This window comes from Ictalurus punctatus, chromosome 12, assembly GCF_001660625.3.
Source record: "Ictalurus punctatus breed USDA103 chromosome 12, Coco_2.0, whole genome shotgun sequence".
Taxonomy (NCBI): domain Eukaryota; kingdom Metazoa; phylum Chordata; class Actinopteri; order Siluriformes; family Ictaluridae; genus Ictalurus; species Ictalurus punctatus.
Window position 1 is genome coordinate 20,424,505 of NC_030427.2, and position 22,797 is coordinate 20,447,301.

The 22,797-nt window shown below is 38.2% G+C and overlaps 2 protein-coding genes across 3 annotated transcripts in view; both read right to left on the minus strand.

Annotated features, from left to right (window-relative positions):
• Window positions 1-4,722, minus strand: part of arhgef1a (Rho guanine nucleotide exchange factor (GEF) 1a) — an 87,483-nt gene extending 82,761 nt beyond the window's left edge. The window contains exon 1 of one of the 2 annotated variants that reach the window (XM_017481350.3): window positions 4,564-4,722. The gene's annotated coding sequence lies outside the window, so the exon portion shown is untranslated. The remainder of the gene's footprint in view (window positions 1-4,563) is intronic. The other variant, XM_017481351.3, reaches the window with a different exon arrangement.
• A 3,759-nt stretch (window positions 4,723-8,481) lies between these two features.
• si:dkey-240h12.4 (death-associated protein kinase 2) overlaps window positions 8,482-22,797 on the minus strand; it is a 34,447-nt gene continuing 20,131 nt past the window's right edge. The window contains exons 5-12 of the mRNA XM_017482062.3: window positions 22,441-22,570; window positions 20,203-20,251; window positions 19,632-19,658; window positions 16,586-16,738; window positions 16,123-16,168; window positions 15,934-16,023; window positions 13,704-13,790; window positions 8,482-13,232 (exon numbers count right to left, since the gene is read on the minus strand). Of these exons, the coding sequence (XP_017337551.1) occupies window positions 13,152-13,232; window positions 13,704-13,790; window positions 15,934-16,023; window positions 16,123-16,168; window positions 16,586-16,738; window positions 19,632-19,658; window positions 20,203-20,251; window positions 22,441-22,570 (663 nt within the window). The 3' untranslated portion in view covers window positions 8,482-13,151. The remainder of the gene's footprint in view (window positions 13,233-13,703; window positions 13,791-15,933; window positions 16,024-16,122; window positions 16,169-16,585; window positions 16,739-19,631; window positions 19,659-20,202; window positions 20,252-22,440; window positions 22,571-22,797) is intronic.

The window sequence follows — 22,797 nt, forward strand, 5'->3', positions numbered from 1 at the left end:
ACCTTCTTCCTTTTCTTATTCAGTGACAAGGAGGGCAAGGGTGGAAACTAGGGGTCCTGAATACTGTAGAACTGCAGTCCAAATCAGTCAAATATCCACGATTGGGCACCTTTATCTTTTTGTTTTTCCTCATAAAAATTCAAGATCTTTATTTATTAGCTTACAGAAGTCAAGAAGAGTCTTCATTTTCATTCTCGTTCTTAACGCAGGTATTGTTCATTAAGAGATAACAATTTGATTTTTTTTAAAGTACATCTATTATGGTTTTCCAACGTGCCTAATTTTGTTTTAAAGGTCTCATACAATAGCTTTACATGCATCCAATGTCAAAACACACTTTAATGTGCTCATAATTTAAACTGCAGCATTACATTTTTTCCTCAGTGTCAAAACGACTCGTTCAATGATCCGTTCTATAGGATTCATTCTAAACTCCTCCTTTCAGAGAGCACACTCTGCTCTGATTAGTCAGATGTCCCAGTCTGTTGTGATTGGTCTACCGCTGTCAGCGAGCAGCCAATGAAGATCAGAGGCGGGGCTTTTTGTTACAAACCTACATAGGTTAGTACAGGAAGTAAAGTCTGGAATTACTAACAACTCGTTTCAGCTGTTCTGAATCAGCTCCTTCTTTTGTTGTGCTCTTTGATTTTTGAAACTTTGCAGACTTTTTATGTTCACAAACAGCTCTATAACACACTACATGAAAGGTAATATTTGAAAAACCATAACAGGTGCACTTTAACCAAGGAAGTAGTTTGAAGAGATGAAGCAAATGGCATGTGGCATACACTTTGAGAGACGTGACTGTAAACGCACGTCTCAACACAGGAGATGCTGATGCTGCTGTTCTGTTCTGCATTAGGATCAGCTGCTAAGCTGTCCACATGTTATGACGCCTCTCCCACTTAAAAGTTCCTCTCCCCATGCCAATAAACCCCCCAAGCGGATCATTATTTCACTATCATTTCCTTTTATGGCTTTATCACAGCTGGCCTTGCACATACACACACTTACACACACTTACACACACACACACACACAGTTCAGGGACACTATTAGCAAGAGATTTCCATGCTCTGTTCTGTACAAATCTGTTTTTGTCCATTCAGTTTTTTTGTTTTTTTTTGTACAGTCGCTCCCTTCAGCGAGTTTCTCTTGCCTTTATTTTAGTAGTATCAAGTCATTACCATTTACTATTTATCTATTTTATGGACCTTGTTTTTTTTCTGTCCGATCCGAGAGCTGTTAAAGGAACGTACAGTTCTACAAATGCTGGGGAGCGTCTATTAAGTAATGTTTGGAGGCAGAACAGAGACGGTCACTACTGAGAGTGCTTGTACTCAGACATGTTACAACGAGTCTATTATTATTGTCATACATACATACCCAAGTGTACAGCGGAACAAAAGGAGCAAGTGCGACAAATATAAGCGAAAAGTTACAAGCAGAGCACGTGATGCATGATAAGTGAAGTGCGTGATGATTCAAACGGAAAGGAGTGCTTAATCCATTCTCTTCTGCTGTTACTTCTAACCCATGTTTCCTCTGGTGATAACCTCTTAACTCGGTCTCGCCATGAGGTCATGGTTTTAAACAGCGTTTTTTGGATAAGAAACTATTACTCACAGAGCAGGAGCTTCAATGCATCTCTCACGCCCTGGTCAGATTTGGTGACCTCAGCTGGAAACTTCAAAAAACGAAGTGTATTTGTTTGGCATCTGGACGTCATTTCCTAATTAAATCATCTGCATCGCAAATTTTGAAAAAAGCTGCAGCAAAATCAAGCATTTTTGGCCGCAACAATCACAAAAAAAACTTCAAATCCCGTACGGACTGGAAAACAACTGTATATGAGAATATACATAATATATTATTTTTTCATGTAAAATGTACCATTTCCCTCCAATGTTTTTCTCTGTTTGGAAAAAGAGGTAACATCTACCTTAAAAAACATTTCATTCAAAATGATGGGTTATGATTTTTACATTATAAAAGTCCATAAAAAAAAAAAAGCATTTTATGTCAAATAGGCAAAAGGTGGTGCATCTGGGATCGTTTCAGTTTAGTAGATCATTTTGGTTCTAGCTGGTTAGGCTACACTAATATGCTAACATTAGCTTGCTGGTATTCATTAGCAGCTAACCAAAGTTAGCTGCTTAACAGGAATTTCAATAGAACATAAAAAACTGAGATGTACTTATGGTTCACGTCTTCTGTTTTGACTCCACTTTACTCTACTCCATATCTCATCACTTCACTTCATGCACATGGCAGATGACTGTAATTATCTTGGGGGTGGAGGGGGTGTCACATAAATATACATAAATAAAATAAAAATGATTGATTTCACTCTGCCCACATTTAAAGAATTCAGCTACATTCTTTGACTGTTCATGGAATAAAATACAATATTAGATGCCATGAGTGTACCTTCTGCCATCATGTACACGTTTGAATGGCCATTTAATACGAAGCAATATGATAACATGAAATTAAAAATGACCTTATATGGCCGTGGGCATTGTTTTGACTCAGGACATCAGTCATGTGCTGCTATTGTCAAGCAACTGTTTGACGCCGTACACAACAGCGCTTCACCTTCGCGTGTTCGCTGAGAGTAGATTAATAGTTGAGAGGCAGGAATTTGGCCAGTAATTACTGCAAGCCTTTTATAATCGACCAGTTGGTGTGCGAGAAGGCGCGAATTACAGAGAAAAGTTAAAGCGATGCAAATGATACAGTATTAGACCATAAGCACATCACAATGAAACTAAAGCCGAATCACAGATATTTTCTCAAATTTAGAAATCCCGGCCGGACGCTTTTTTATGGTCTGAAAAAAAAAAAAAAAACATGTCCAGGAAAAAGAGGACGTATGTTCACCGTAAATTACATTATAGCCCAGTCTGGATGGGATTAAAGTTACACAAGGTCTTGGAGTCATTTCCTATTTTACAGCTATGTCCGTCTGGATCAACAATATCTGTGTGTTGTTGTTTTTTTTTCTCCGTCCTCCTCTGAGAAAACTGAACACCTAATTACCAACTGTTTTCAGCCAAACTCAGCAGTCTCCTGATCATTTCAGTCCCATCCAGATGCACATGTCCATGATTTTCTATGCAGACATTGCCTCAAATTGGGAAAAAAAAGATGTTTGACTGCTGCTACTTGTCATATTCAGTCATGCTATCTACGTATCAGTGACCCTCCCACAGATATTAAACACTTTCAGGGTCGTGAAACGAAAATAGATGCTTCTTGTGTACTCGATTATCGTGTACTTCTATTTTCAAATTGTTGCTGGAAACTTGGTTGACTCCAAACTGAAATAACAGTCAGCATCTCTTCTGTACTCCAACGACTATTCGACCGCTTGGACGTTCATTGTCTTCCTCAAAACAGCGAACTATAGAGTCAGCGTTATTCAGGTAGATTTAAGAAGCGAATATGTCTGTATTTTGATAGAGTTTTAATGGATAGTTCACGAAAAAATGAAAATTCTGCCATCAGTTACTCACCCTCACGTCGTTCCAAACCCCAAGATTTTCCTTCATCTTCGGAACTCAAACAAACGCGCGTCGGAGATATTTTGTGAATAAAGACTTCAATAGAGTCCGTATCGCTTCATAAAATGAAGTGATGGGATTAAACCAATGGAGTCACATGGATTACTTTTACGATGCCTTTATGAACTTTTTGGAGATTGAATGTTTTGGTTACTGGACTGTACACGAAGGGACAGAAATCTCCCAGCTTTCATTAAAAATGTCTTCATTTGTGTTCTGAAGATGAACGAACGTCTTATGGGTTCGGAACAACACGAGGGTGAGTAATTGATGACAGAATAGCCTATAATTCATTTAAAGGTAAGAACTGCTACTTTGTTTACTGTTGATGCCGTGAGTGGCCGTTTTGATTTGACTTGAGGGGGCATTTTCTTTGGTTTTTCCAAACTGGATATCGGAATTTCATTATTATATGTTTAAAAAATAATAATAATTTTTAATGCAGGCCTACATTTTTAACTATACCACAGAAAAAAAATACCTAACGTGACGTCAGTATTTAAAAAAAAAAATCCTTTTATAGTAAATAGTTTTGTCAGCTTCCTAGCTTCTGAGTCGACTCACATGACTCATGAGAGCAGCAGGGAGTACAGCACGGGTTGCTTGGCGGTGGAAAAGGCGATGATATACGGGGAACTTAACGAACCGACTCGTGCAGCAGTCCGGTGGAACCGGTGGAAAAGCGCATTTAAGTTCAGGAAAATGCTTTGTAACTTTTTTTAAAATTATTATATACATATATTTTTTATTGCAACCTTTTGAACCTGAGGACACACGCTTGTGCTGTGTGTCGTGTTTCCGTACATTTATTCTCACTAGAGTTTGAAGACAAAAATAAGTCTCGTTATTATGTTTCATTTGGATAGTTCAAAGTTCTTTGCTACATTTCAGTGCTTAAATGTTCAGGCACCCCGTTAGTGTCGGCGTAAATGAATTGTAAAAGCAGAACTTCAGTATTTGTACCGTAATGGCTGTTTCTGATATAAATTCACGTTACCTGTGATGGTTCTTGAAATCTAGGTGTCGTGGTGGTGTCACTGTGAGCCCTCGCTGGTCTGGCGAAATAAATAAATAAAACAATAAATAAATAAAGTCTTCGTTTCAAAAAGTAGCTGAAAAAGTGCTCTTCTTCGGGAAAAAAGTTCTCTGTTTATGCGGTATTCTCACCAGCATCTGAATTAATAACGCGCTCTGTTATCTACTGGCTCACGAGCCTCCTGCCCAGGTTGCCAGATTGTGTACATTCACCCTGACAGGTTAAACTTTCGAACTGAGGTGTAACGCGTTACAAAGTACACAGTAACGGTGCTTTCAGGAAGAGCGTTACAAAGTACAAAGCAACGCGTTATTGAAATCTAATGACTTTGTCTGATAACGCAGTAATGTAACGCATTACATTAGAATGTACATCATTTGATTACAGTTACTGATGTCAATAAGAAACCTGGAGTCAATAAGAAACTGATGTCAATAAGAAACCTATCCCAGGGAACATCAGGCACAAGGCAGGGTGCCAATCCATTGCAGGGCACACTCACATTCACACACTATGGACAGTTTGGACATGCCAATCAGCCTACCATGCATGTCTTTGGATTGGGGGAGAAAACCCGAGCACCTTGAGGAAACCCCCGCAGCACGGGGAGAACATGCAAACTCCGCACACACAGGGCCATGGTGGGAATCGAACCCCCAATCCTGGAGGTGTGAGGCGAACGTGCTAACCACTAAGCCACCCTGTTAAGAAAACAATATTCTTTAGCCCTGAATAATTCTCCACTTGGAGCGGTTTGTCACTACGTGAGTGAACGTAAAAGAAGACGGCGGTGTTGTAATTTGATATTTTCAGTGAACGGAGGCGAGACCAGTCAGACAGGGTTTACAGGAAAATACATGGAAACACTTGTGTCTTATTGGCTGAAAGCTCTAAATTCTGCCAAATGCTAGCTCACAGTCTGTGTGAGGAAAAAATGGATATACATAGAGTTTTAAATTTTATAGCAGTAAAAGGGGTTGAAACTGAAACAGTAACATCCTCTGATGCTGAGCAGGAAAACAAGGTGTGTAAATGTCTATACAAGGTTACGTGAACATGATATGAGCAGAGCATAAGGAAAGATAATGTACTTTACATGGCTCTGTAGCAGCTAAACCCATACACTGATAGCTTAGCTGTGCCTCCACTTGGCTAGTGACACCAAACTAACCTAGTTTGAAAAGTTTGATATTTTATCGAATCACATCTGTTAGCCAGCTGACATTGGCTATTCCCTCATGTTAATCAAAATAATGTAAGTAAGTAACAAATGTAAGGTACCAACTGAAATATACTGGTAAACAGCAGTCAATGTTTGCACTCAGCACAACCTATTTTTTGAGGACAAAAATGACTGTGCTTCATGATATTCATCTAGCGCTGTCAGATGAACCGTCTAGCTCTGTTACGATTGCCCATCCTTAAATACATCGGTAATTTATTCACAAACTACAATTCACACAATCTGGCAACAAAGTGGTACAAGATGCTGTGAAAGATGTTTTTTTTACTTTGAAGTAGAAACCACGCCCCTTATTTGCGTCATGTTATAGGTGAGCTGAAGGTGAGGCGTTAGCAGCACTGATCAGACATCACTTAACAAATTTGAATTCACAGTGTTCTGCAGGTGATGTCTTTTATGAATCTCTATTGTTTCTGGATCATTCCGTGAAGTTCAGAAAGCTGCTGAGGATTTAAAGGCTGTTTAAAATGGAAACTTATATTTGACCCCAGCTTCTTGTCCCATACTTCTTGTCCCTAGTAGTCTTCAAATCAAAACAAAGTTGCTCACAACCCTGCTGGAAAAAATCAATAGTAACCATCACAGAAATTCTAATGATTTCCACTACAAATACCATTAAATACCATTAATAACCATTAAAACCATTACCATTATTAGTCCTTAATGAGATCCACTAGACATGACATGCCACCAATAGAAGACAACAGATTACCAGTAGAGACCCACAAGGACCATTACAGTTTCCATTAAAACCAATACAATTACCATTATAATCATTAAAACCATTACAAATTCTATGAGTGTTTCTGTTGTTTTTTTCAGCAGGGAGTTCTCTCAGCATTAGATAAAGGCTTACAGTAGGCTATTAATACTTTGATAAATGAACCGTAATACACATATTTTCATTTCCAAATTACACTTGCCAATAGTTGGGTTGAAGTTGGGTTTGTTCTCAGTTGGGTCATTACACAGAGGACAAATGAAATATTTTATGACTTCAGAATACAACTGTTATGCTGACAGTCTTTTTAATTAAAATATTTGAATTTGAATGTGGAACAAAAATTTTAAATCTGAATGTATATATTGTATGTATGTAGTTATACTGCACATAGTAAGAATTTTCTACACTGTATCCTAAACCTCATACTAACCTAAACTTTAGAAAGAAACAAAAACAAACAACCCACAGCTTATATAAAAAGCATGGTCTGCAACAGTTAGTTCCGCTCCACTAATTTGATTGGTTGAGCTGCATTCCAAGAGTGCTTATGCTTAGGATAACCGCACTGGGACGTTTCACTGTGTATCACTCCGCACATGGGTTCGGCATGTAAAATTCAATTTCCTAGCTTGAAGCAGTTACTACAATAGTTTTAGTGACATCATCAGTGGACATTGCAAGTGATTATTTTCAAAAATATACATTTTGACTTTGAATGTTTTTGATGAAAGACGAAGGGATGCCCATTTCACTGGAAGAACCTTTAACAGGAATGTACAAATCAATATGAGCTAGCTAGCCAGTTACCCGACATGCTACAAGTGAGTGTAGCATCTTATGGATCTATTTATGTTCGCGAAGCAAACAAACAGAACATTTGGCCACATTGTGTCCGAAATGTCACTTACTCGATATTAATTTCTTGTTTATAGACCCGTTGTGTAAAAGCGGTATTGCACTCGCAGTTGTGCAGGAACCGAGCGCTCTGCCAAATCACACCCTTGCTGATATTGAGTGTAACTGCACTATTGCTTGCGTGATATTGCTTAATTACATTGTCAGGTCTACCTTGCCTGTCCAACAATGTAGGATTATCCCTGTTTTTCTGTTTTTGCTACATAGGACATTCTTCTTATTTATGCTATTGCCATAGTGCATTTCTGCATAACTTGAGATGGTTTAGTGTGTAAGTTTATTACACGCAGTAAATGTATTTTTGGAAATCAGTATGGAAACATTTTCAAAACAATATGGCACAAAGAGGGGGAGGGGGTGTTGAAGTGTGAATGGGGATGCTTTCAGATATTTTCAATTAGATAGATAATATCTATCGTTCTATCTATCTCTCTCTCTCTCTCTCTCTCTCTCTCTCTCTCTCTCTCTCTCTATTTATCTAGCTAGCTAGCTAGCTAGCTATCATCCACAAGCATTTTTCATTTTTTTGGATTAGACGATTGTTTCATTAAAACAAATTACTCAGGGCATAATAACAGTCCAAGTGAATGCATACTGTAACTGATTAAAACTTCTATACATCATTTACTGTGAGAGTTTAACATGCCACAAAGCATATCCATTAAAGATGTTCACTTACAACAGTACAAGTGTTACTTCTCCCCCTGTCCCCCTGGAAACTACACCCCTGCTACAAACAGATTTTTTTGTCTATTACTAGGTAGATCTCACATTCATTCATTCTAGTCTCTTCAAAAACAAGTTAATACAAAGTATGTGCATAATAAATGAGTTTGAAATTATCTGTGTAATGTACGATATGCATACATGCATAGAATTATGAATGCTATATTACTAAATGTACTAAAACATAGTCATGGACGGACTTGTATCATTTTATTTGTATGTATCTGTGTGTATATTTTGCGGCAAGTGACGCAATGGAGATTTGGGAAAGTTGATATCACAGGCAATATTTTATTAATATTACACAATGTCAAACGATACAAGTCTGACATTAAGTACAACATTTTACAGTAAGAAAATACGCATGCACGTAATTGCATCCTCAAAAGGATACAAAGTTAAGAATAAAAATAAAAATAAGCATATAAAAACAAAAGTACACAATACACTCAAATTGTACAATTCAATACTGTTAAAGAAAATAATGGTAAGTATAACTGCTTTAAATTACAGCTCCAGTGTCACTCATGCATTATTAAAAAATAAATGTTGACAATATATTTATAGTACTTTATAATGATAATTTTACATGAATTCAACCCTACACCAGTGAGATGACTTACAATAACATATTCCATCATATAGCCAGAACATATATATTAGGAAAATAATATGCTGAACAACCGTGCAAAAATAACCATATATTTTTTTAAGTAGAAGCGGTCCTGAATATAATGGAAGACTTTTTTTTTCTATTAAATTACATCCTGTGATACAGACACCTATTTAGCAAATCTATTCAATGGTGTAATAGCATTTGTGATTGTTAAACAGTAAACATTTAAGTTTAAATTTAATAAGTGCGTAAATCCATGGCCATCCATAAAAAAACTACATTTTATAGCTCTGGGACTTACCCACTGTGCCTGATCTGAAATTTCTTCATAGCATTTCAGTATGACATGGTTGTTTCACAGCTGTGAAAAGATGTCTTATACAACATTGTTATATATTAATACTGATGGTGACCATCAGTATTAATTTTGTGATGAAAAATGTTAGTGTTTCATAATTCACTAAGGATTAAGGTGAACTTTCATACCAAGTATGGGTGTGGTACACCTATAGAAAGAAGTCTAATTCTACATTTAATGTTGTGTAAATGAAATATTGCAAAATACAGTACAGCACAGGATTAATAAAACATGGTAGCCTAACATCAGGCAAACTATAATTGTATGTTGCGTTGAGTTTTTGAAAAATGACTTCTTCTTCGCGGTGTAAGATTCTGTACTGTGGTTGTACAACTGTGTGGATGACCGCAGTTTCCTTCAGAACAAGTGGATATTCCTGTGTGCTCATTTCCTTGTTGAGTACAAATCGCAAAGTTCATGATCATGATCCTGTGCTAAGGACACTGCTACATTCTCCACTTAGTCACTGAACCATTTTTACATTGACCAAATATACATTGACAAAATGACACATTCTACTTCTTCCCACCAGAACTAATGTATCAAGGTCACAAAGAGGGTTCATAACAGATCTTGATAGAGCACTCAATTACTAACCTGTCTTTAGACAGCAGAGGCCTATGATGGCGTTCCACAAAGCACACAATTGGCTGGTTACACAGCATTTGAGAACTCATGGACACAGGCCTTGTCTGGAAGAGTATATACAGATGGATGGCAGGTCTGTTGACACTGTTGTGCTGGCATGATTTGTCCCGTTAAAGGGTCAGATCTCAATGTAATTACGTATTTTGGACCAACCTGTTTCGCTGAGCTTTTCACCATTATGATCAAAACAATGGTGAACCTAATGCCACTGATAGAACATCAGGGTCTGTCTCTGTATGGAAGGCAGCTGTACCAAGTTCATTACACTGTCATCTTGTTGGTAATAGCATTTGCATTTGGCTCCTGCACACTGATGAGTAGCTGAACCTTTTTTGGTTTCTGCTGCAAACATGCAGCAAAGGAGCTTACCTTTATTTTCCTAGAAGGCCCAGCAACAGTGTTTGCTGTTTGCTTCACTCCCTGCTGTGAACATACAGCATCAGAGGAATGATAATGAATAGGCATCAATATACACATTGCCTGGATGCTTAATGCATTACTATTGCCGTTACTATGCTGCTGTTTGGGCAAGGTTCTGTAAATGCTTATCAAAGATGATCCAGTTCCAACTAATTTGGACACTGATCCATTTGATTAACCAGCAGAGTCTAGCAAATCAAGGAGTTTGCCATACTAGTCTGAATTTAGAAAAGCTCAACAATACACAATATATACATACTTTATGAATAGTCCACATGTCTGTTCTAAGAGTACTAAATCAAACACTAGAATTATAATCATCCAAGATATGTTTCAATGCACATACCTTTGATAATGCAGATTTACCAATAATGAAGTTAGCAAGAAACAAAAGGCTTAAAGGATTATACAGAACGTCTCTGAATCCACTTCTCAGCAAACTGAGAATGGGAAAGTCACAAAGTGGCTTTGCTCTTTGAACTTAACAAGGAAACAAGCACGTGGGAATATCTACTACTTCCCTGGTAGTCTGGAATCTATGCAAGTAGAAGAAAGAGCTTGGTGTGTATATACTGTATCATACAATGTATTGATTATACAAAAAAAAAATCAGATCTATTCTGTGTAATAGTAACATTGTTGTTGGTGATATACTGAAAACAGTGATATTGGTTTGTCATACTCTGAAACGGCATCCTTTATGTCACGCTATTTCCTTTAGGTTCGATTCTTGCCTTAAAGCTGCAGTATCTAACTTTTTTTGGATGAAAATGATAATTGATCTATAATCAATCTATAATTGAGCCTGTACATTAAAAAATAAAGTTAAAAACTGTATCCTTACCATACCCCGATTTGCAACGGTAAGCTTAAAATAATGATTTATAATTTGAGCGGTCGGGTCGTATTTGTCGGGAAACGTCAGTTTGACGTCATTCGTCTTTGCGTGTTTATGTCACGTCCGTAAACACAAAGAAGAAAAGCCGACTACTATATCGCGTGTGTGGGGGCTGAGGATGGTGGAGTGTTTGTAGCTTATTCTTACAACAATTTAAACATGTGATCTAGACAGCTGCTTTTAATCTGGATCGTTCTAAACGGCAATCACCGTCGGCATCTGGGAGAATCAGCTGCTGTCAAAATCAAGAAACATCTGAACTGCGGAGAGCCTGCAGTCAAAAAGGGAAAGCGACAAAGCCCGTGCTAAAACGAGAATAAATATCAGCATGGCTTTGGAGAGGTGGTGACAACTCTGAAGGGATTGAAGACTGAAGACTTTTCTGTTGAAGAGGTAAGACATTTCAGTGGCTCAGTCCTTGAAATCGGCTAGGTATCATGTTTCCTATGTTTTTTTTGTTTGTTTATTTGTTTCGCTATGGTCAATGTGGTAAATTGCACTTGTTTTCTGCTAGCAAAGAGAGAGAGGGGAACTCAATTCTACTCCAAGAAAACCGTATCCACCACCACCTCCGTTGAAAAGTACTGGAGCTAATATACAACACATACGAATAACTCAAACCATCGGATTCATCCGCTCAGAGGAGCAATGCCGAAGCACAACCCACGTACAAAATAACTCCGTAAGTAACTTGCAATTTTATGTTTCAAACAGAGATGGCGATAGAGAGGAAAAATATTTAACGTACAATACTTAAATGTACAACATGACCCTCAGTTACATCGCTTTCTCATTGGACTCTTTTTCCAACTCCTAGTAGTCTTGGCACCAAAAAATGATCAGTTACAGCATTCCACAACTGACCCATTTAACAGTCACGATAAGAATGCATAAACACACAGTGTGATACTCCTCAGCTGGAACTTGGCTTTGTACCAAACACGCATCCCTTAAATGTATGTGCACAAGTCTACGATTTTAGGTGTGATATCAGTAAAAGATTCACAAGCCAGAAATCAGTGGTTATATTTTATGTCAGTTAAGGCACACAACATAAGAGTCTGCCCATTCCTGAAGGCATTTTATCATCAAGTAAATGTTCCCAAATCCCTTCGATATATCCCAGCTTGATGGTTCATTAGCACAAATACCAGTACCTAGACAATTCCAGGATGTTCATATTAAATCTGACTCAGCTCTCAAAATACCGTTGTTGACTTTACTCAGGACTTGGAAACGTCACACAAGTGGACACTTCCAGCCCAGAGAGAGGAGTGAGAGCAAAATGTTTGATATGAGTGCAACCAGTTTTGGCAGCCACAATGCATTGGAAGTGAATTTGTTGTAGTCGATGTATATATTTCCTTTAAGCTATGTACAAAAGGCTAGCTAACTATTGTGCTATTGTTAATTGGGCATATTTACATGGAGTCTGTGTAAACCATAAGAGCAAATGCTTAATGTTTTGGTGTATTAAATATTTTGTGCTGTTGTTTAAAGTTTAAAAACACCATCATTTGCTGTGTTTGAAACGGAAAATTGCATCAGTTCACAAAAACGTACTCTTAAAGTCTACAATGATATTGACTTCTCGCCAAGGGGTCATCGAACGAACTTCATGTAATGGCACTTAAGATGCTGTTTCCCAAGGGAAGCAGGCAATGGAAGGTTTGGAAGGGCGTATTAAAAGTTCTGGAGCACAGCTCAGTTTTTTTGGGGCTGTAACCTCTGTGAGGACATCAAGCTGAATCATCATCATTTAGATGATGCAATCATAGAGGTATGTGTCTGGGAATAAACTTGCATATTAGTTTACAGAATGCTGTGGATTTCGCCCACTATCGTTTCCTGCTGCAGTAGGAAACATTGCGGGTACAAGATGAGTAGCAAAATTTCTTTGGCCCGCAAAGCTTTATGTTTCTCGGTATAGGTCTTTACCAAGAAACCGTCCACCTGCTTTCCTTAATGCTCTGCAGATGATTTCACTGCCGCGTCCCTCCTCTAGGAACTGTTGCTGAGTCGGCGACGTAAGAGAGAGGCGGTTTTTGTCTCAGTGTCTTCCTGGTCGCTCTCACAAGATCTCTAAACAATAAGAAAAAACAGAGACATAAGACACAAATAGAAACATGATGAGTTACTTTCGAGGTGTTAAATCAGTAATTACTGCTATTTTCAGAGGCGGTATTCCTTACTCAAAAACTCGGCAACATTAAATAATTTACTCAAGTAAATGTACACAACTACAGAAGAAGAATCACAAGTAAGAAAGACGTCCGTGCCTCAAATCGAACACTAATTTTGATTTCTCGTGAAGCCGGAAAACATCAACTAATTAAATAAGACGTGTTTTATATAAAGTATGTTTTATATTCATGCCTTGTTTTTATATTTAAAGTTCAATCCTGAATGACAAAGCTCATTATCTGTTTTTGATGCAATACACTGTGCTTGCATGTACTGTACTCACACAAACAGCTGCAAAGTCTATGTACTTTATTATTTCCCACCTCTGGCTATTATAGATGGCTAACATCGCTTATGTTAACATCTTACCAGGTCTTGTTTTTCCAAGGCATTGGTCTTACAATCCAGCTTGAGCTTGCACAGGCGATTGCAGGCTGACACCATGTTATAGGACATCTACAAATAAAATACTCACAATTACATACATGTAAACATAAACAGGACAGAGTATGGAATGTCAATTTCATTTCATTCCAGCACACACTTCAGTAGACTAATAGATCCACACTTCACTTCTTACAGAATTCTGAACAAAACCACACCTTCATATAACTGCATTCCCATCCAAACATACACTTCAGTGATATCACAAGTAAGCTCCAGTGCCTTGTTTTACTCTTAAGCATTTAATCTTGCACAACCGTGACCTAGAGCCATCAAAGGTCAAAGCCAGAGTAAGGACAGCGTTAGTTAAAGAAGCAACCAAGAGGTCAAAGGTAACTGGGGAAGGAGGTAGAGGGATGTTGTTCATGAGACAACCATATCTAGAAAAAGCCACTATTGCAAAAAAAACAAAAAACAAAAAAAAACATATGAACGCCACAAAAACGTATGAAATCCTGTTTGTAGTTTCAGCAAACCCCAATTAATTATATTTCAATTTCAGGTTGTAATGTTACAAAATACGAAAAAGTTCAAGAAGGGTGAATACTTAGGTACTGTACATAGCTATCATCTTGTTTGAGCAAACTGTATGTTTTTATTACTTTGTTTATTCGGGTGGTTTATTAGCTCTGAGAGAAAGGCAGCAAAATAAATTCCACTAACCTTCTCAGTACATATTATTTACATTTGTCAAATAATATTTTTTTTTGGAGCCATAGAATCTTCCATACATAGAATACATTAGACCTGAGCTGACTTTGGTGCTTGGACCCCTAAATATAATAACTTTCATACTTGTGATTTCCACTGACTTAAAACAAAATAAATAATCACGGACATCCTGGCTATGCCTCATGGACCTACAATATGTGGGTCTCTAGACCCGACTTCGAGAACCACTTCCATAAATCATCTACAGTATGTTGAACTAACTGTTTTATAGTTCATAGCTCTTACTGAGCAATGTTTACATCTGGACTGATGTTGCACTCCTACATATAAGCAGTAGATGTCTCTGTAGGCCACAGATGAGCTGATACAGCATGTGAGTCATCACTCACTGAGGAGCCCATGGCAAGTGTAGTTAGATTTGGACTGAAAAGTATGGTACATACTAGAACTATGATGGCATATCAGTGTGACTGAGTATAAATTCTGACCCTACCATCTGTGTGCAACGGTGGAAATCCAGATTCTTTATACCAGGCTATGTTTTTCCAGTCTTCACCTGTCCAGTTTCTGTTCTTGGCTGACAGAACCTGATGCAGTCTTCTCCTGTTGCAGCCCATCCGCCTCAACGTTCGACGTGTTGTGCGTTCTGAGATTCTTTTCTGCTCACCACAATTGTACAGAGTGATTATCTGTGTTACTGTAGCCTTTCTGTCAGTTCGAACCAGTCTGGGCATTTTCCCTTGACCTCTCTCACCAACAAGACGTTTCCGCTTACAGAACTGCCGCGTACTGGTTTTTTTTTTATTGCACCATTCTGAGTAAACTCTACAGACTGTTGTGTGTGAAAATCCCAGGAGATCAGCAGTTATAGAAATACTCAAACCAACGTGCACTCCTGCCACGTGATTGGTTGATTAGATAATTAAATGAATGAGTAGGTGTACAGGTGTTCTTGATAAAGTGCTCAGTGAGTGTATATCTAGTTATTCCACTCAATTTTACTTAGTTATATTACTTAGTAACAAATAGTTTGTAGATCAAATCATTCGGCCAAGAAAAGTAATTAAAACACGACAGTTTAGCTGGTTATACATGCAGACAAATCTCCTCATAACAGGTCTGTTCTAAAAATATAACTGCATATAGAGAAATAAATATACAAAATACAATATGATGTTTTATCATATCACTATACAGTGATTTTGTGTGTGTGTGTGCGTGTGTAATTCTTAGAATGTAGAGGTTAACAACTAATGGCATGAGAAAAAGCTCAAGTCATCCTGCATATATGGTTTTATGTGTGTACAGGAAGACACAGTGCAAATCCACTGCATGAAACCGAACCAGAGCAAGCAGACAGCTTTACCTATCCGAAGTCTTTAAACAAAATCTATGTGCACACCTTTGGCAGGTGATGTTTGCGTAAGTAGCAGTGGTGTATTCAGTGTGTGGTGATTCAGAGCCGAGAGCAAACATGACCCACCTTCCACTTTCTCTTAGCGTTGAACATCCTAAAGTTCTTCATGTTGATGGAAGAGCGATTTCTCTTCGCTATCTGTGTCCTAGTGAGAGGCTACAACAGAAAACACATTCAAACGCTACATCTCATGTACCTGCTGACAGTTTCCTCAGTTACATTTAAAAGTGGTTTGTGAGGAGGGGCGAAGCTTACTTTAATCCAGGGGTGAATCAGACATTCCTCGGCAGTCATCCTCTCACTGCATTACAATCACACACACACACAAAAGCAAAATAAAAAGACATGAAAGATAATCAACAACGATGCAGTAATGAACGTATGGCCTCTTCTGGCCTCTCTCTTCATAAGAGAACCTTACTGTAAAGCGTTACTGAAATAACATATGACTGATCCAAAAAGGAGTTGATTATGTGTATCATAAGCATCAGGCACATATTTTTATCAATATTGTACAGAGGGAGATTTAGGTGAACAGTTCCTTAAGGGAAGACGTGAAGGATAAAATGCAGCTCACATAATATTCTGAACACGTCATCAGCCACGTGAGCCGATAAGCTTACAACAGTATGCAACCACACACATATCTACAATACGAGTTCTTTCTAGGCCTCTAATGTGCAGTATTTTCTTATAGACTGTGTACAAAATGTGTTACCTTTGCTCTTTGACTAGTAGCTTCTGGATAAAATCTTTGGCCATAGAGCTGGTTTGGCTGAAGTAGTGCGGTTCGAACTGGTACTTCAACTCCACAATATTCCTCAGCGTCTCTTCATTTGTCTCACCTTGGAACGGAGAAAGACCGCTCAGCCTGAAAGGGTCAAATGTTACTTTAATCTCAGAGAGAAATATCGCGCATGCACATCTTTAAAGAAAAGGAAACACACAAACATATATTGCTTTAAAAAAAAAAAAACTCATTACATTTTTGTAATATCATGCTTTAAACTGTTATTTAAACTCATTTCCTTAACCTCTGAAAAAATTCCTCCATCCATCTGGAAACAGGCATCCATCATGAATCAGTTATATGCTATACTGCAATATGTCTGAATCCATATTTAGAAATATTGTTGTCATTTGACAAGATTTCCATACAGGCTGGAGTAACATGAGATAGACGCGACTACTGAGTGTCATGTATATCAGAGAAGGAACTCTGGACTACAGTTCCCAGCAGCCACTGCACCTCACTGCATCACGGTCACATGACCACCTGCACCAGCACTTATGTTTATATAGCCACAGTTTGCACTGCACTCCTTGTCTTGCGTTTGTCTTTCATCGCTGCCGTTTCTGCCTTTGTGTTCATGCTCTTTGTAAATGTTTGATTCTTGCTTTAGTGTTTTGATGTCGGTTCATAATGCTTGTTTTGTGTTTTGTTTGGTATTCATTAAAACTGAAAATCTGCACTTGCATCCAACTCAGCCTCCATATAGTGACACTGAGGAAAAAAGTTCAGTCCTGTTGTTATTATTGCTATTATTATTTAAATACTGTACTAATATATATATATATATATATATATATATATATATATATATATAAATATGCTATGATCTGCTATAAACACAGTGAAAGTTGTGAGGTGGCTCAGAAAAACCCATCAGAAGTTGCTATGGCTGTATTTCTGACCAAAATCAAGCTTTTCTGTTAATTATATACTTTAAAATGTCTCGTTTAAAAGAACATACAAAACCCCCCCGAAAGTATCGGAACAGCAAGTTGTCCGCAATGCTCCACTTTGTACTAAATAACCTAAAAAAGACATTAATAATGAAAGTTATTATTATTATAAGTCAAGAGAACAGAGATCGGTTGAGTGATACAGCCCTTTTCACTCTCAGAAGTAAAGAGACACATTTCAGTTCAGGAAAACATGCAGAATTCTAGTAGAAAGTGTCTATATTTTACCATGTGAGGGGTTTTTCAAGCCATCCTGCAATTGTAATAGTGGCTACCTGCACGTCTCCCACCAACCACAAGAGGTCACCTTCCTTAGAGCTCTGAACTATCTGCAGACCTGTTTGAAATTCACAGCATTTTTTCTCTAGGTATGCTGTACCAGTGGTGCCTTGTACGTGGTTGCAAGTTGCAAATTGTACTAACATCATTTCCCACCTCTGACTTTTACAGTTACAGGCCTGAGTGATTGCTGGTACTGTTCTACTATAATAAACTTTAAACGTTCATGCAGCATTTTGGACTGAAATTGCAGCACAGCAACCGTGGTGGACAATGGCGAGTAGCTTAGCAACAATCTATCCGACTAACATTAGTAAGAACTCTAATGCTGATGATTATCTTCTAAAAACAGTGATTAGTATAGTCAATGTTTTCGAGTTAACCAAGTACGACAACCCTAATTCCAAAAAAGTTGGGACGCAGGGTAAAATGTAAAAATAAAAACAGAATGAAGTAATTTGAAACTCTCATAAACCCATATTCACAATTGAACATAGAAAACATATCAAATGTTTCAACTGAGGAAATGTACCATTTTAAGAAAGAAAAAGTAATTTTGAATTTGATGGCCGCAACACGTCTCAAAAACTTTGAGACGGGGGCAACAAAAGGCTGGAAACATAAAAAGAAACAGCTGGAGGTTAATTGGCAACAGGTCAGTAACATGATTAACCTAATTAGTTGCAAAATCCAGCTGTTTATTTTTAGTAACACTTACTTTTCTAGCCTTTAGTTGCCCCGTCCCAACTTTTTTGAGACATGCTGCGGCCATCAAATTCAAAATGAACTTATTTTTTCCATTAAAATGGTACATTTACTCAGTTTAAACATTTGATATGTTTTCTATGTTCTATTGTGAATAACATACGGGTTTATGAGATTTGCAAATCATTGCATTCTGTTTTAATTTACACTTTATACAGCGTCCCAATTTTTTGGGAATTGGGGTTATATGCCAGTATATTAACTAAAGCCAAAGCTATAAACTCAGTAAAGACAGGAGACTCAGCACTCTTCAGTGTGAAGGGGAAGTACTGTAAATGGGGAAGGAGCTGGTAGTTGAGGGTTTGACCCAAGTTGACGAGTTGAAATTTCAAGTTGAGGGGCATTTTCAATGGCTTTTAGGCAGGAAATTACAATTGCAATGACACCTTGAATGCAGCATTAATCTGCCTGTTTAACAGGATATCTTGTGAAGTCTTGCCACTGTTTACTTAACGTACCTTCCCTGTGTATGATCACTTAAAGAATTTGCTTGACCATTTTTGCTCCTGTTTTTTAACCTATGGTGTGACTTTGCCTGAATAGTCTACAGTGAGTCTACCATGCCAATAATATTCCTGTCCACTATGGACCATTTGGACTATTGGACTGTTTGACTGATTTTCCCTACTATTTTTTAGGACTGAGTAAGAGTACAGGTTTTTTGTTACTCATCAACACAGATACCGATACTGAAATGAGTACTACTTAGTATTAAGCAATTGGGGCATCATCGAACATTTTATTTAGCGCTTATTAAGTGCTCATTGCTCACTGAAACGAAGTGCTCTCTCTCTCTTTCTCTCTCACACTCACGTGCACAAGATTCACTCATTTTAATGACCATGCTCGCTCAAACTGCATTCAGCTCAACAGTTATCATGCTGAAAAAGCTTTTCAGAAGTGTCACTTTTCATAAAAGTTGGCCTGTGTGTTTTTTCCAAAGCATGACTCAGATGGGAAAAATAAGTACTTACAGAATGTAGGTGATGACACCAATACTCCTGAGGAAAAGAAACACACGGAAGAACATTCTTTCACTTCTCACATCCCGGTTTCGAAAACAGGTACGACAGTTAAATAGAAACAGCATTAAAGAAGTGAACCATGTTCAGTACAATAATTCAAATGCAGGTTGCTGACAGATTCTGCATACCATTATAACCAAATGCAGGGTTTTGACTTCAACTTCCCTTTGCAAATGAAACTGTGAACATGTAGCTCTGCTGTTTCTCATCATACATGTGTGTGTGGTGCTGAGAAATAAGCAGCTGAGTTGTTTTCCAAAAGACCATAACTGCTCTTTACTGCATATGAAGTGTGAGGATCTATAAGCAAAGTTTTGTGCAGAAGTGGTCATGTTCCAACTTGTCAAAAATGTACTCTGTAGCACTTTGACACTCTGTGTGTGTGTGTGTGTGTGTGTGTGTGTGTGTGTGTGTGTGTGTGTGTGTGTGTGTGTGTGTGTGTGTGTGTGTGTGTGTGTGTGTGTGTGTGTGTGTGTGTGTGTGGCTGTTTGTCACTGTGCATGTATGTACATGTACACACCACATATCTGCTGCTGTGCTCAGACATTCGTTGTTGATGATCTCAGGTGCTGACAGGAGTAAAAAAAAAAAAAAGGAACAAAATGAAATGTACGATTTATTTGTATAAAACGAAATTCTACCACAAATTTAAATCAGTCGTACTCAACAACTCCAACATACAGCTCTATAACCATATTTGTAAAAAAAATTTTTTTTAAATGCCTGAATTATTAGCCTTGTATACAGTGCATCCGGAAAGTATTCACAGCACTTCACTTTTTCCACATTTTGTTATGTTATAGCCTTGTACCAAAATGGATTAAATTCATTATTTTCCTCAAAATTCTACAAACAATACCCCATAATGACAACGTAAAAGAAGTTTGTTTGAAATCTTTGCAAATTTATTAAAAATAAAAAACAAAAAAAACACATGTACATAATTATTCACAGCCTTTGCTCACTACTTTGTTGAAGCACCTTTGGCACCAATTACAGCCTCAAGTCTTTTTGAGTATGATGCTACAAGCTTGGCACACCTATTTTTGGGCAGTTTCTCCTATTCTTCTTTGCAGGACCTCTCATGCTCCATCAGGTTGGATGGGGAGCATCGGTGCACAGCCATTTTCAGATCTCTCCAGAGATGTTCAATCGGGTTCAAGTCTGGGCTCTGGCTGGGCCGCTCAAGGACATTCACGGAGTTGTCCTGTAGCTATCGGAGTTGTCCTTTGTTATCTTGGCTGTGTGCTTAGGGTCATTGTCCTGTTGGAAGATGAATCTTCGCCCATCTTCGGAGCAGGTTTTCATCAAGGATGTCTCTGTACATTGCTGCATTCATCTTTCCCTCAATCCTGACTAGTCTCCCAGTTCCTGCCACTGAAAAACATCCCCACAGCATGATGCTGCCACCACCATGCTTCACTGTAGGGATGGTATTGGCCAGGCGATGAGTGGTGCCTGGTTTCCTCCAGACATGACGCTTGCCATTCAGGCCAAAGAGTTCAATCTTTTTTCATCATGGTCTGAGAGTCCTTCAGGTGCTTTTTGGCAAACTCCAGGCAGGCTGTCATGTGCCTTTTACTGAGGAGTGGCTTCCGTCTGGCCACTCTACCATACAGGCCTGATTGGTGGAGTGCTGCAGAGATGGTTGTTCTTCTTGGAGGTTCTCCTCAAGTTTTTGGTCACCTCCCTGACTAAGGTCCTTCTCCACCGCTCAGTTTGGCCAGGCGGCCAGCTCTAGGAAGAGTCCTGGTAGTTCCAAACTCCTTCCATTTACGGATGATGGAGGCCACTGTGCTCATTAGGACCTTCAATGCTGCAGAAATGTTTCTGTACCCTTCCCCAGATCTGTGCCTGAATACAATCCTGTCTCGGAGGTCTGCAGACAATTCCTTGGACTTCAAGGCTTGGTTTGTGCTCTGACATGCATTGTTAACTGTGGGACCTTATATAGACAGGTGTGTGCCTTTCCAAATCATGTCCAATTAACTGAATTTACCACAGGTGGACTCCAATGAAGTTGTAGAAACATCTCAAGGATGATCAGTGGAAACAGGATGCACCTGAGCTCAATTTTGAGTGTCATGGCAAAGGCTGTGAATACTTATGTACATGTGCTTTTTTTGTATTTTATTTTTAATAAATTTGCAAAGATTTCAAACAAACTTCTTTCACGTTGTCATTATTGGGTATTGTTTGTAGAATTTTGAGAAAAATAATTAATTTAATCCATACTGGAATAAGGCTGTAACATAACAAAATGTGGAAAAAGTGAAGCGCTGTGAATACTTTGTTCTTCAATTTTTAACCAAATATCATGTTCCAACTGCCTTAAACCAACACACTCAGTGACAGACTCCACACTCAGCTACAACAACAACCTTATCATGCTGATTAATATTCCAGCTCGTACTGTTTCACATCATGTCACCTCTGTTTAACCTTCAGCTCTGGATAATGAATAAAGAAAAGACAGCAGAAGTTCCGTTTTATTCTGAACTTAGATAATGTAACAGCTTTCTACCAGCAAAGATATCTACCTATCCATCCACCGATCCATCCATCCATCCATCTCTATCAATATAGTTCCTATATACTATTTAGATTCTTTTTCTCCTCAACTCTCACCCTGACCATGTGACTTCCGGAACTTTCACTCATCTCCAAGGAGACTACCAGACCTGAAAAACCCCACACTTATTATTTTATATGATGTTTACTCGATTAAGCACAATGAGTACCGGACATTACCACTTACCAATATACTGAGGGGTGCCGCCCATGCACCTATACTCCTCTCCTTGTAGAAAGCAGTGGGCCATGCCAAAATCAATGATTTTAATATTAGGATTGGGGGCCCGCTTATCTGACAACATGATGTTCTCAGGCTGAGGGAAGACAACAACAAAAAAACTGATTTAGAAATAATCTCAAAAAATGATTTCCCTCATACAACATGCAAGGAGCTGTAAATGTGCATGATAGTCATACTGAAAGCAACTTCATGTCCTCTTGTCATCCAAACCCTCACCTGTTCTAACAGCTACCTTGTTTTATGTTAGGCTATTTGCATTTACTGATATTGCTCACTTCTACTGTACAACTTTTTTTTTTT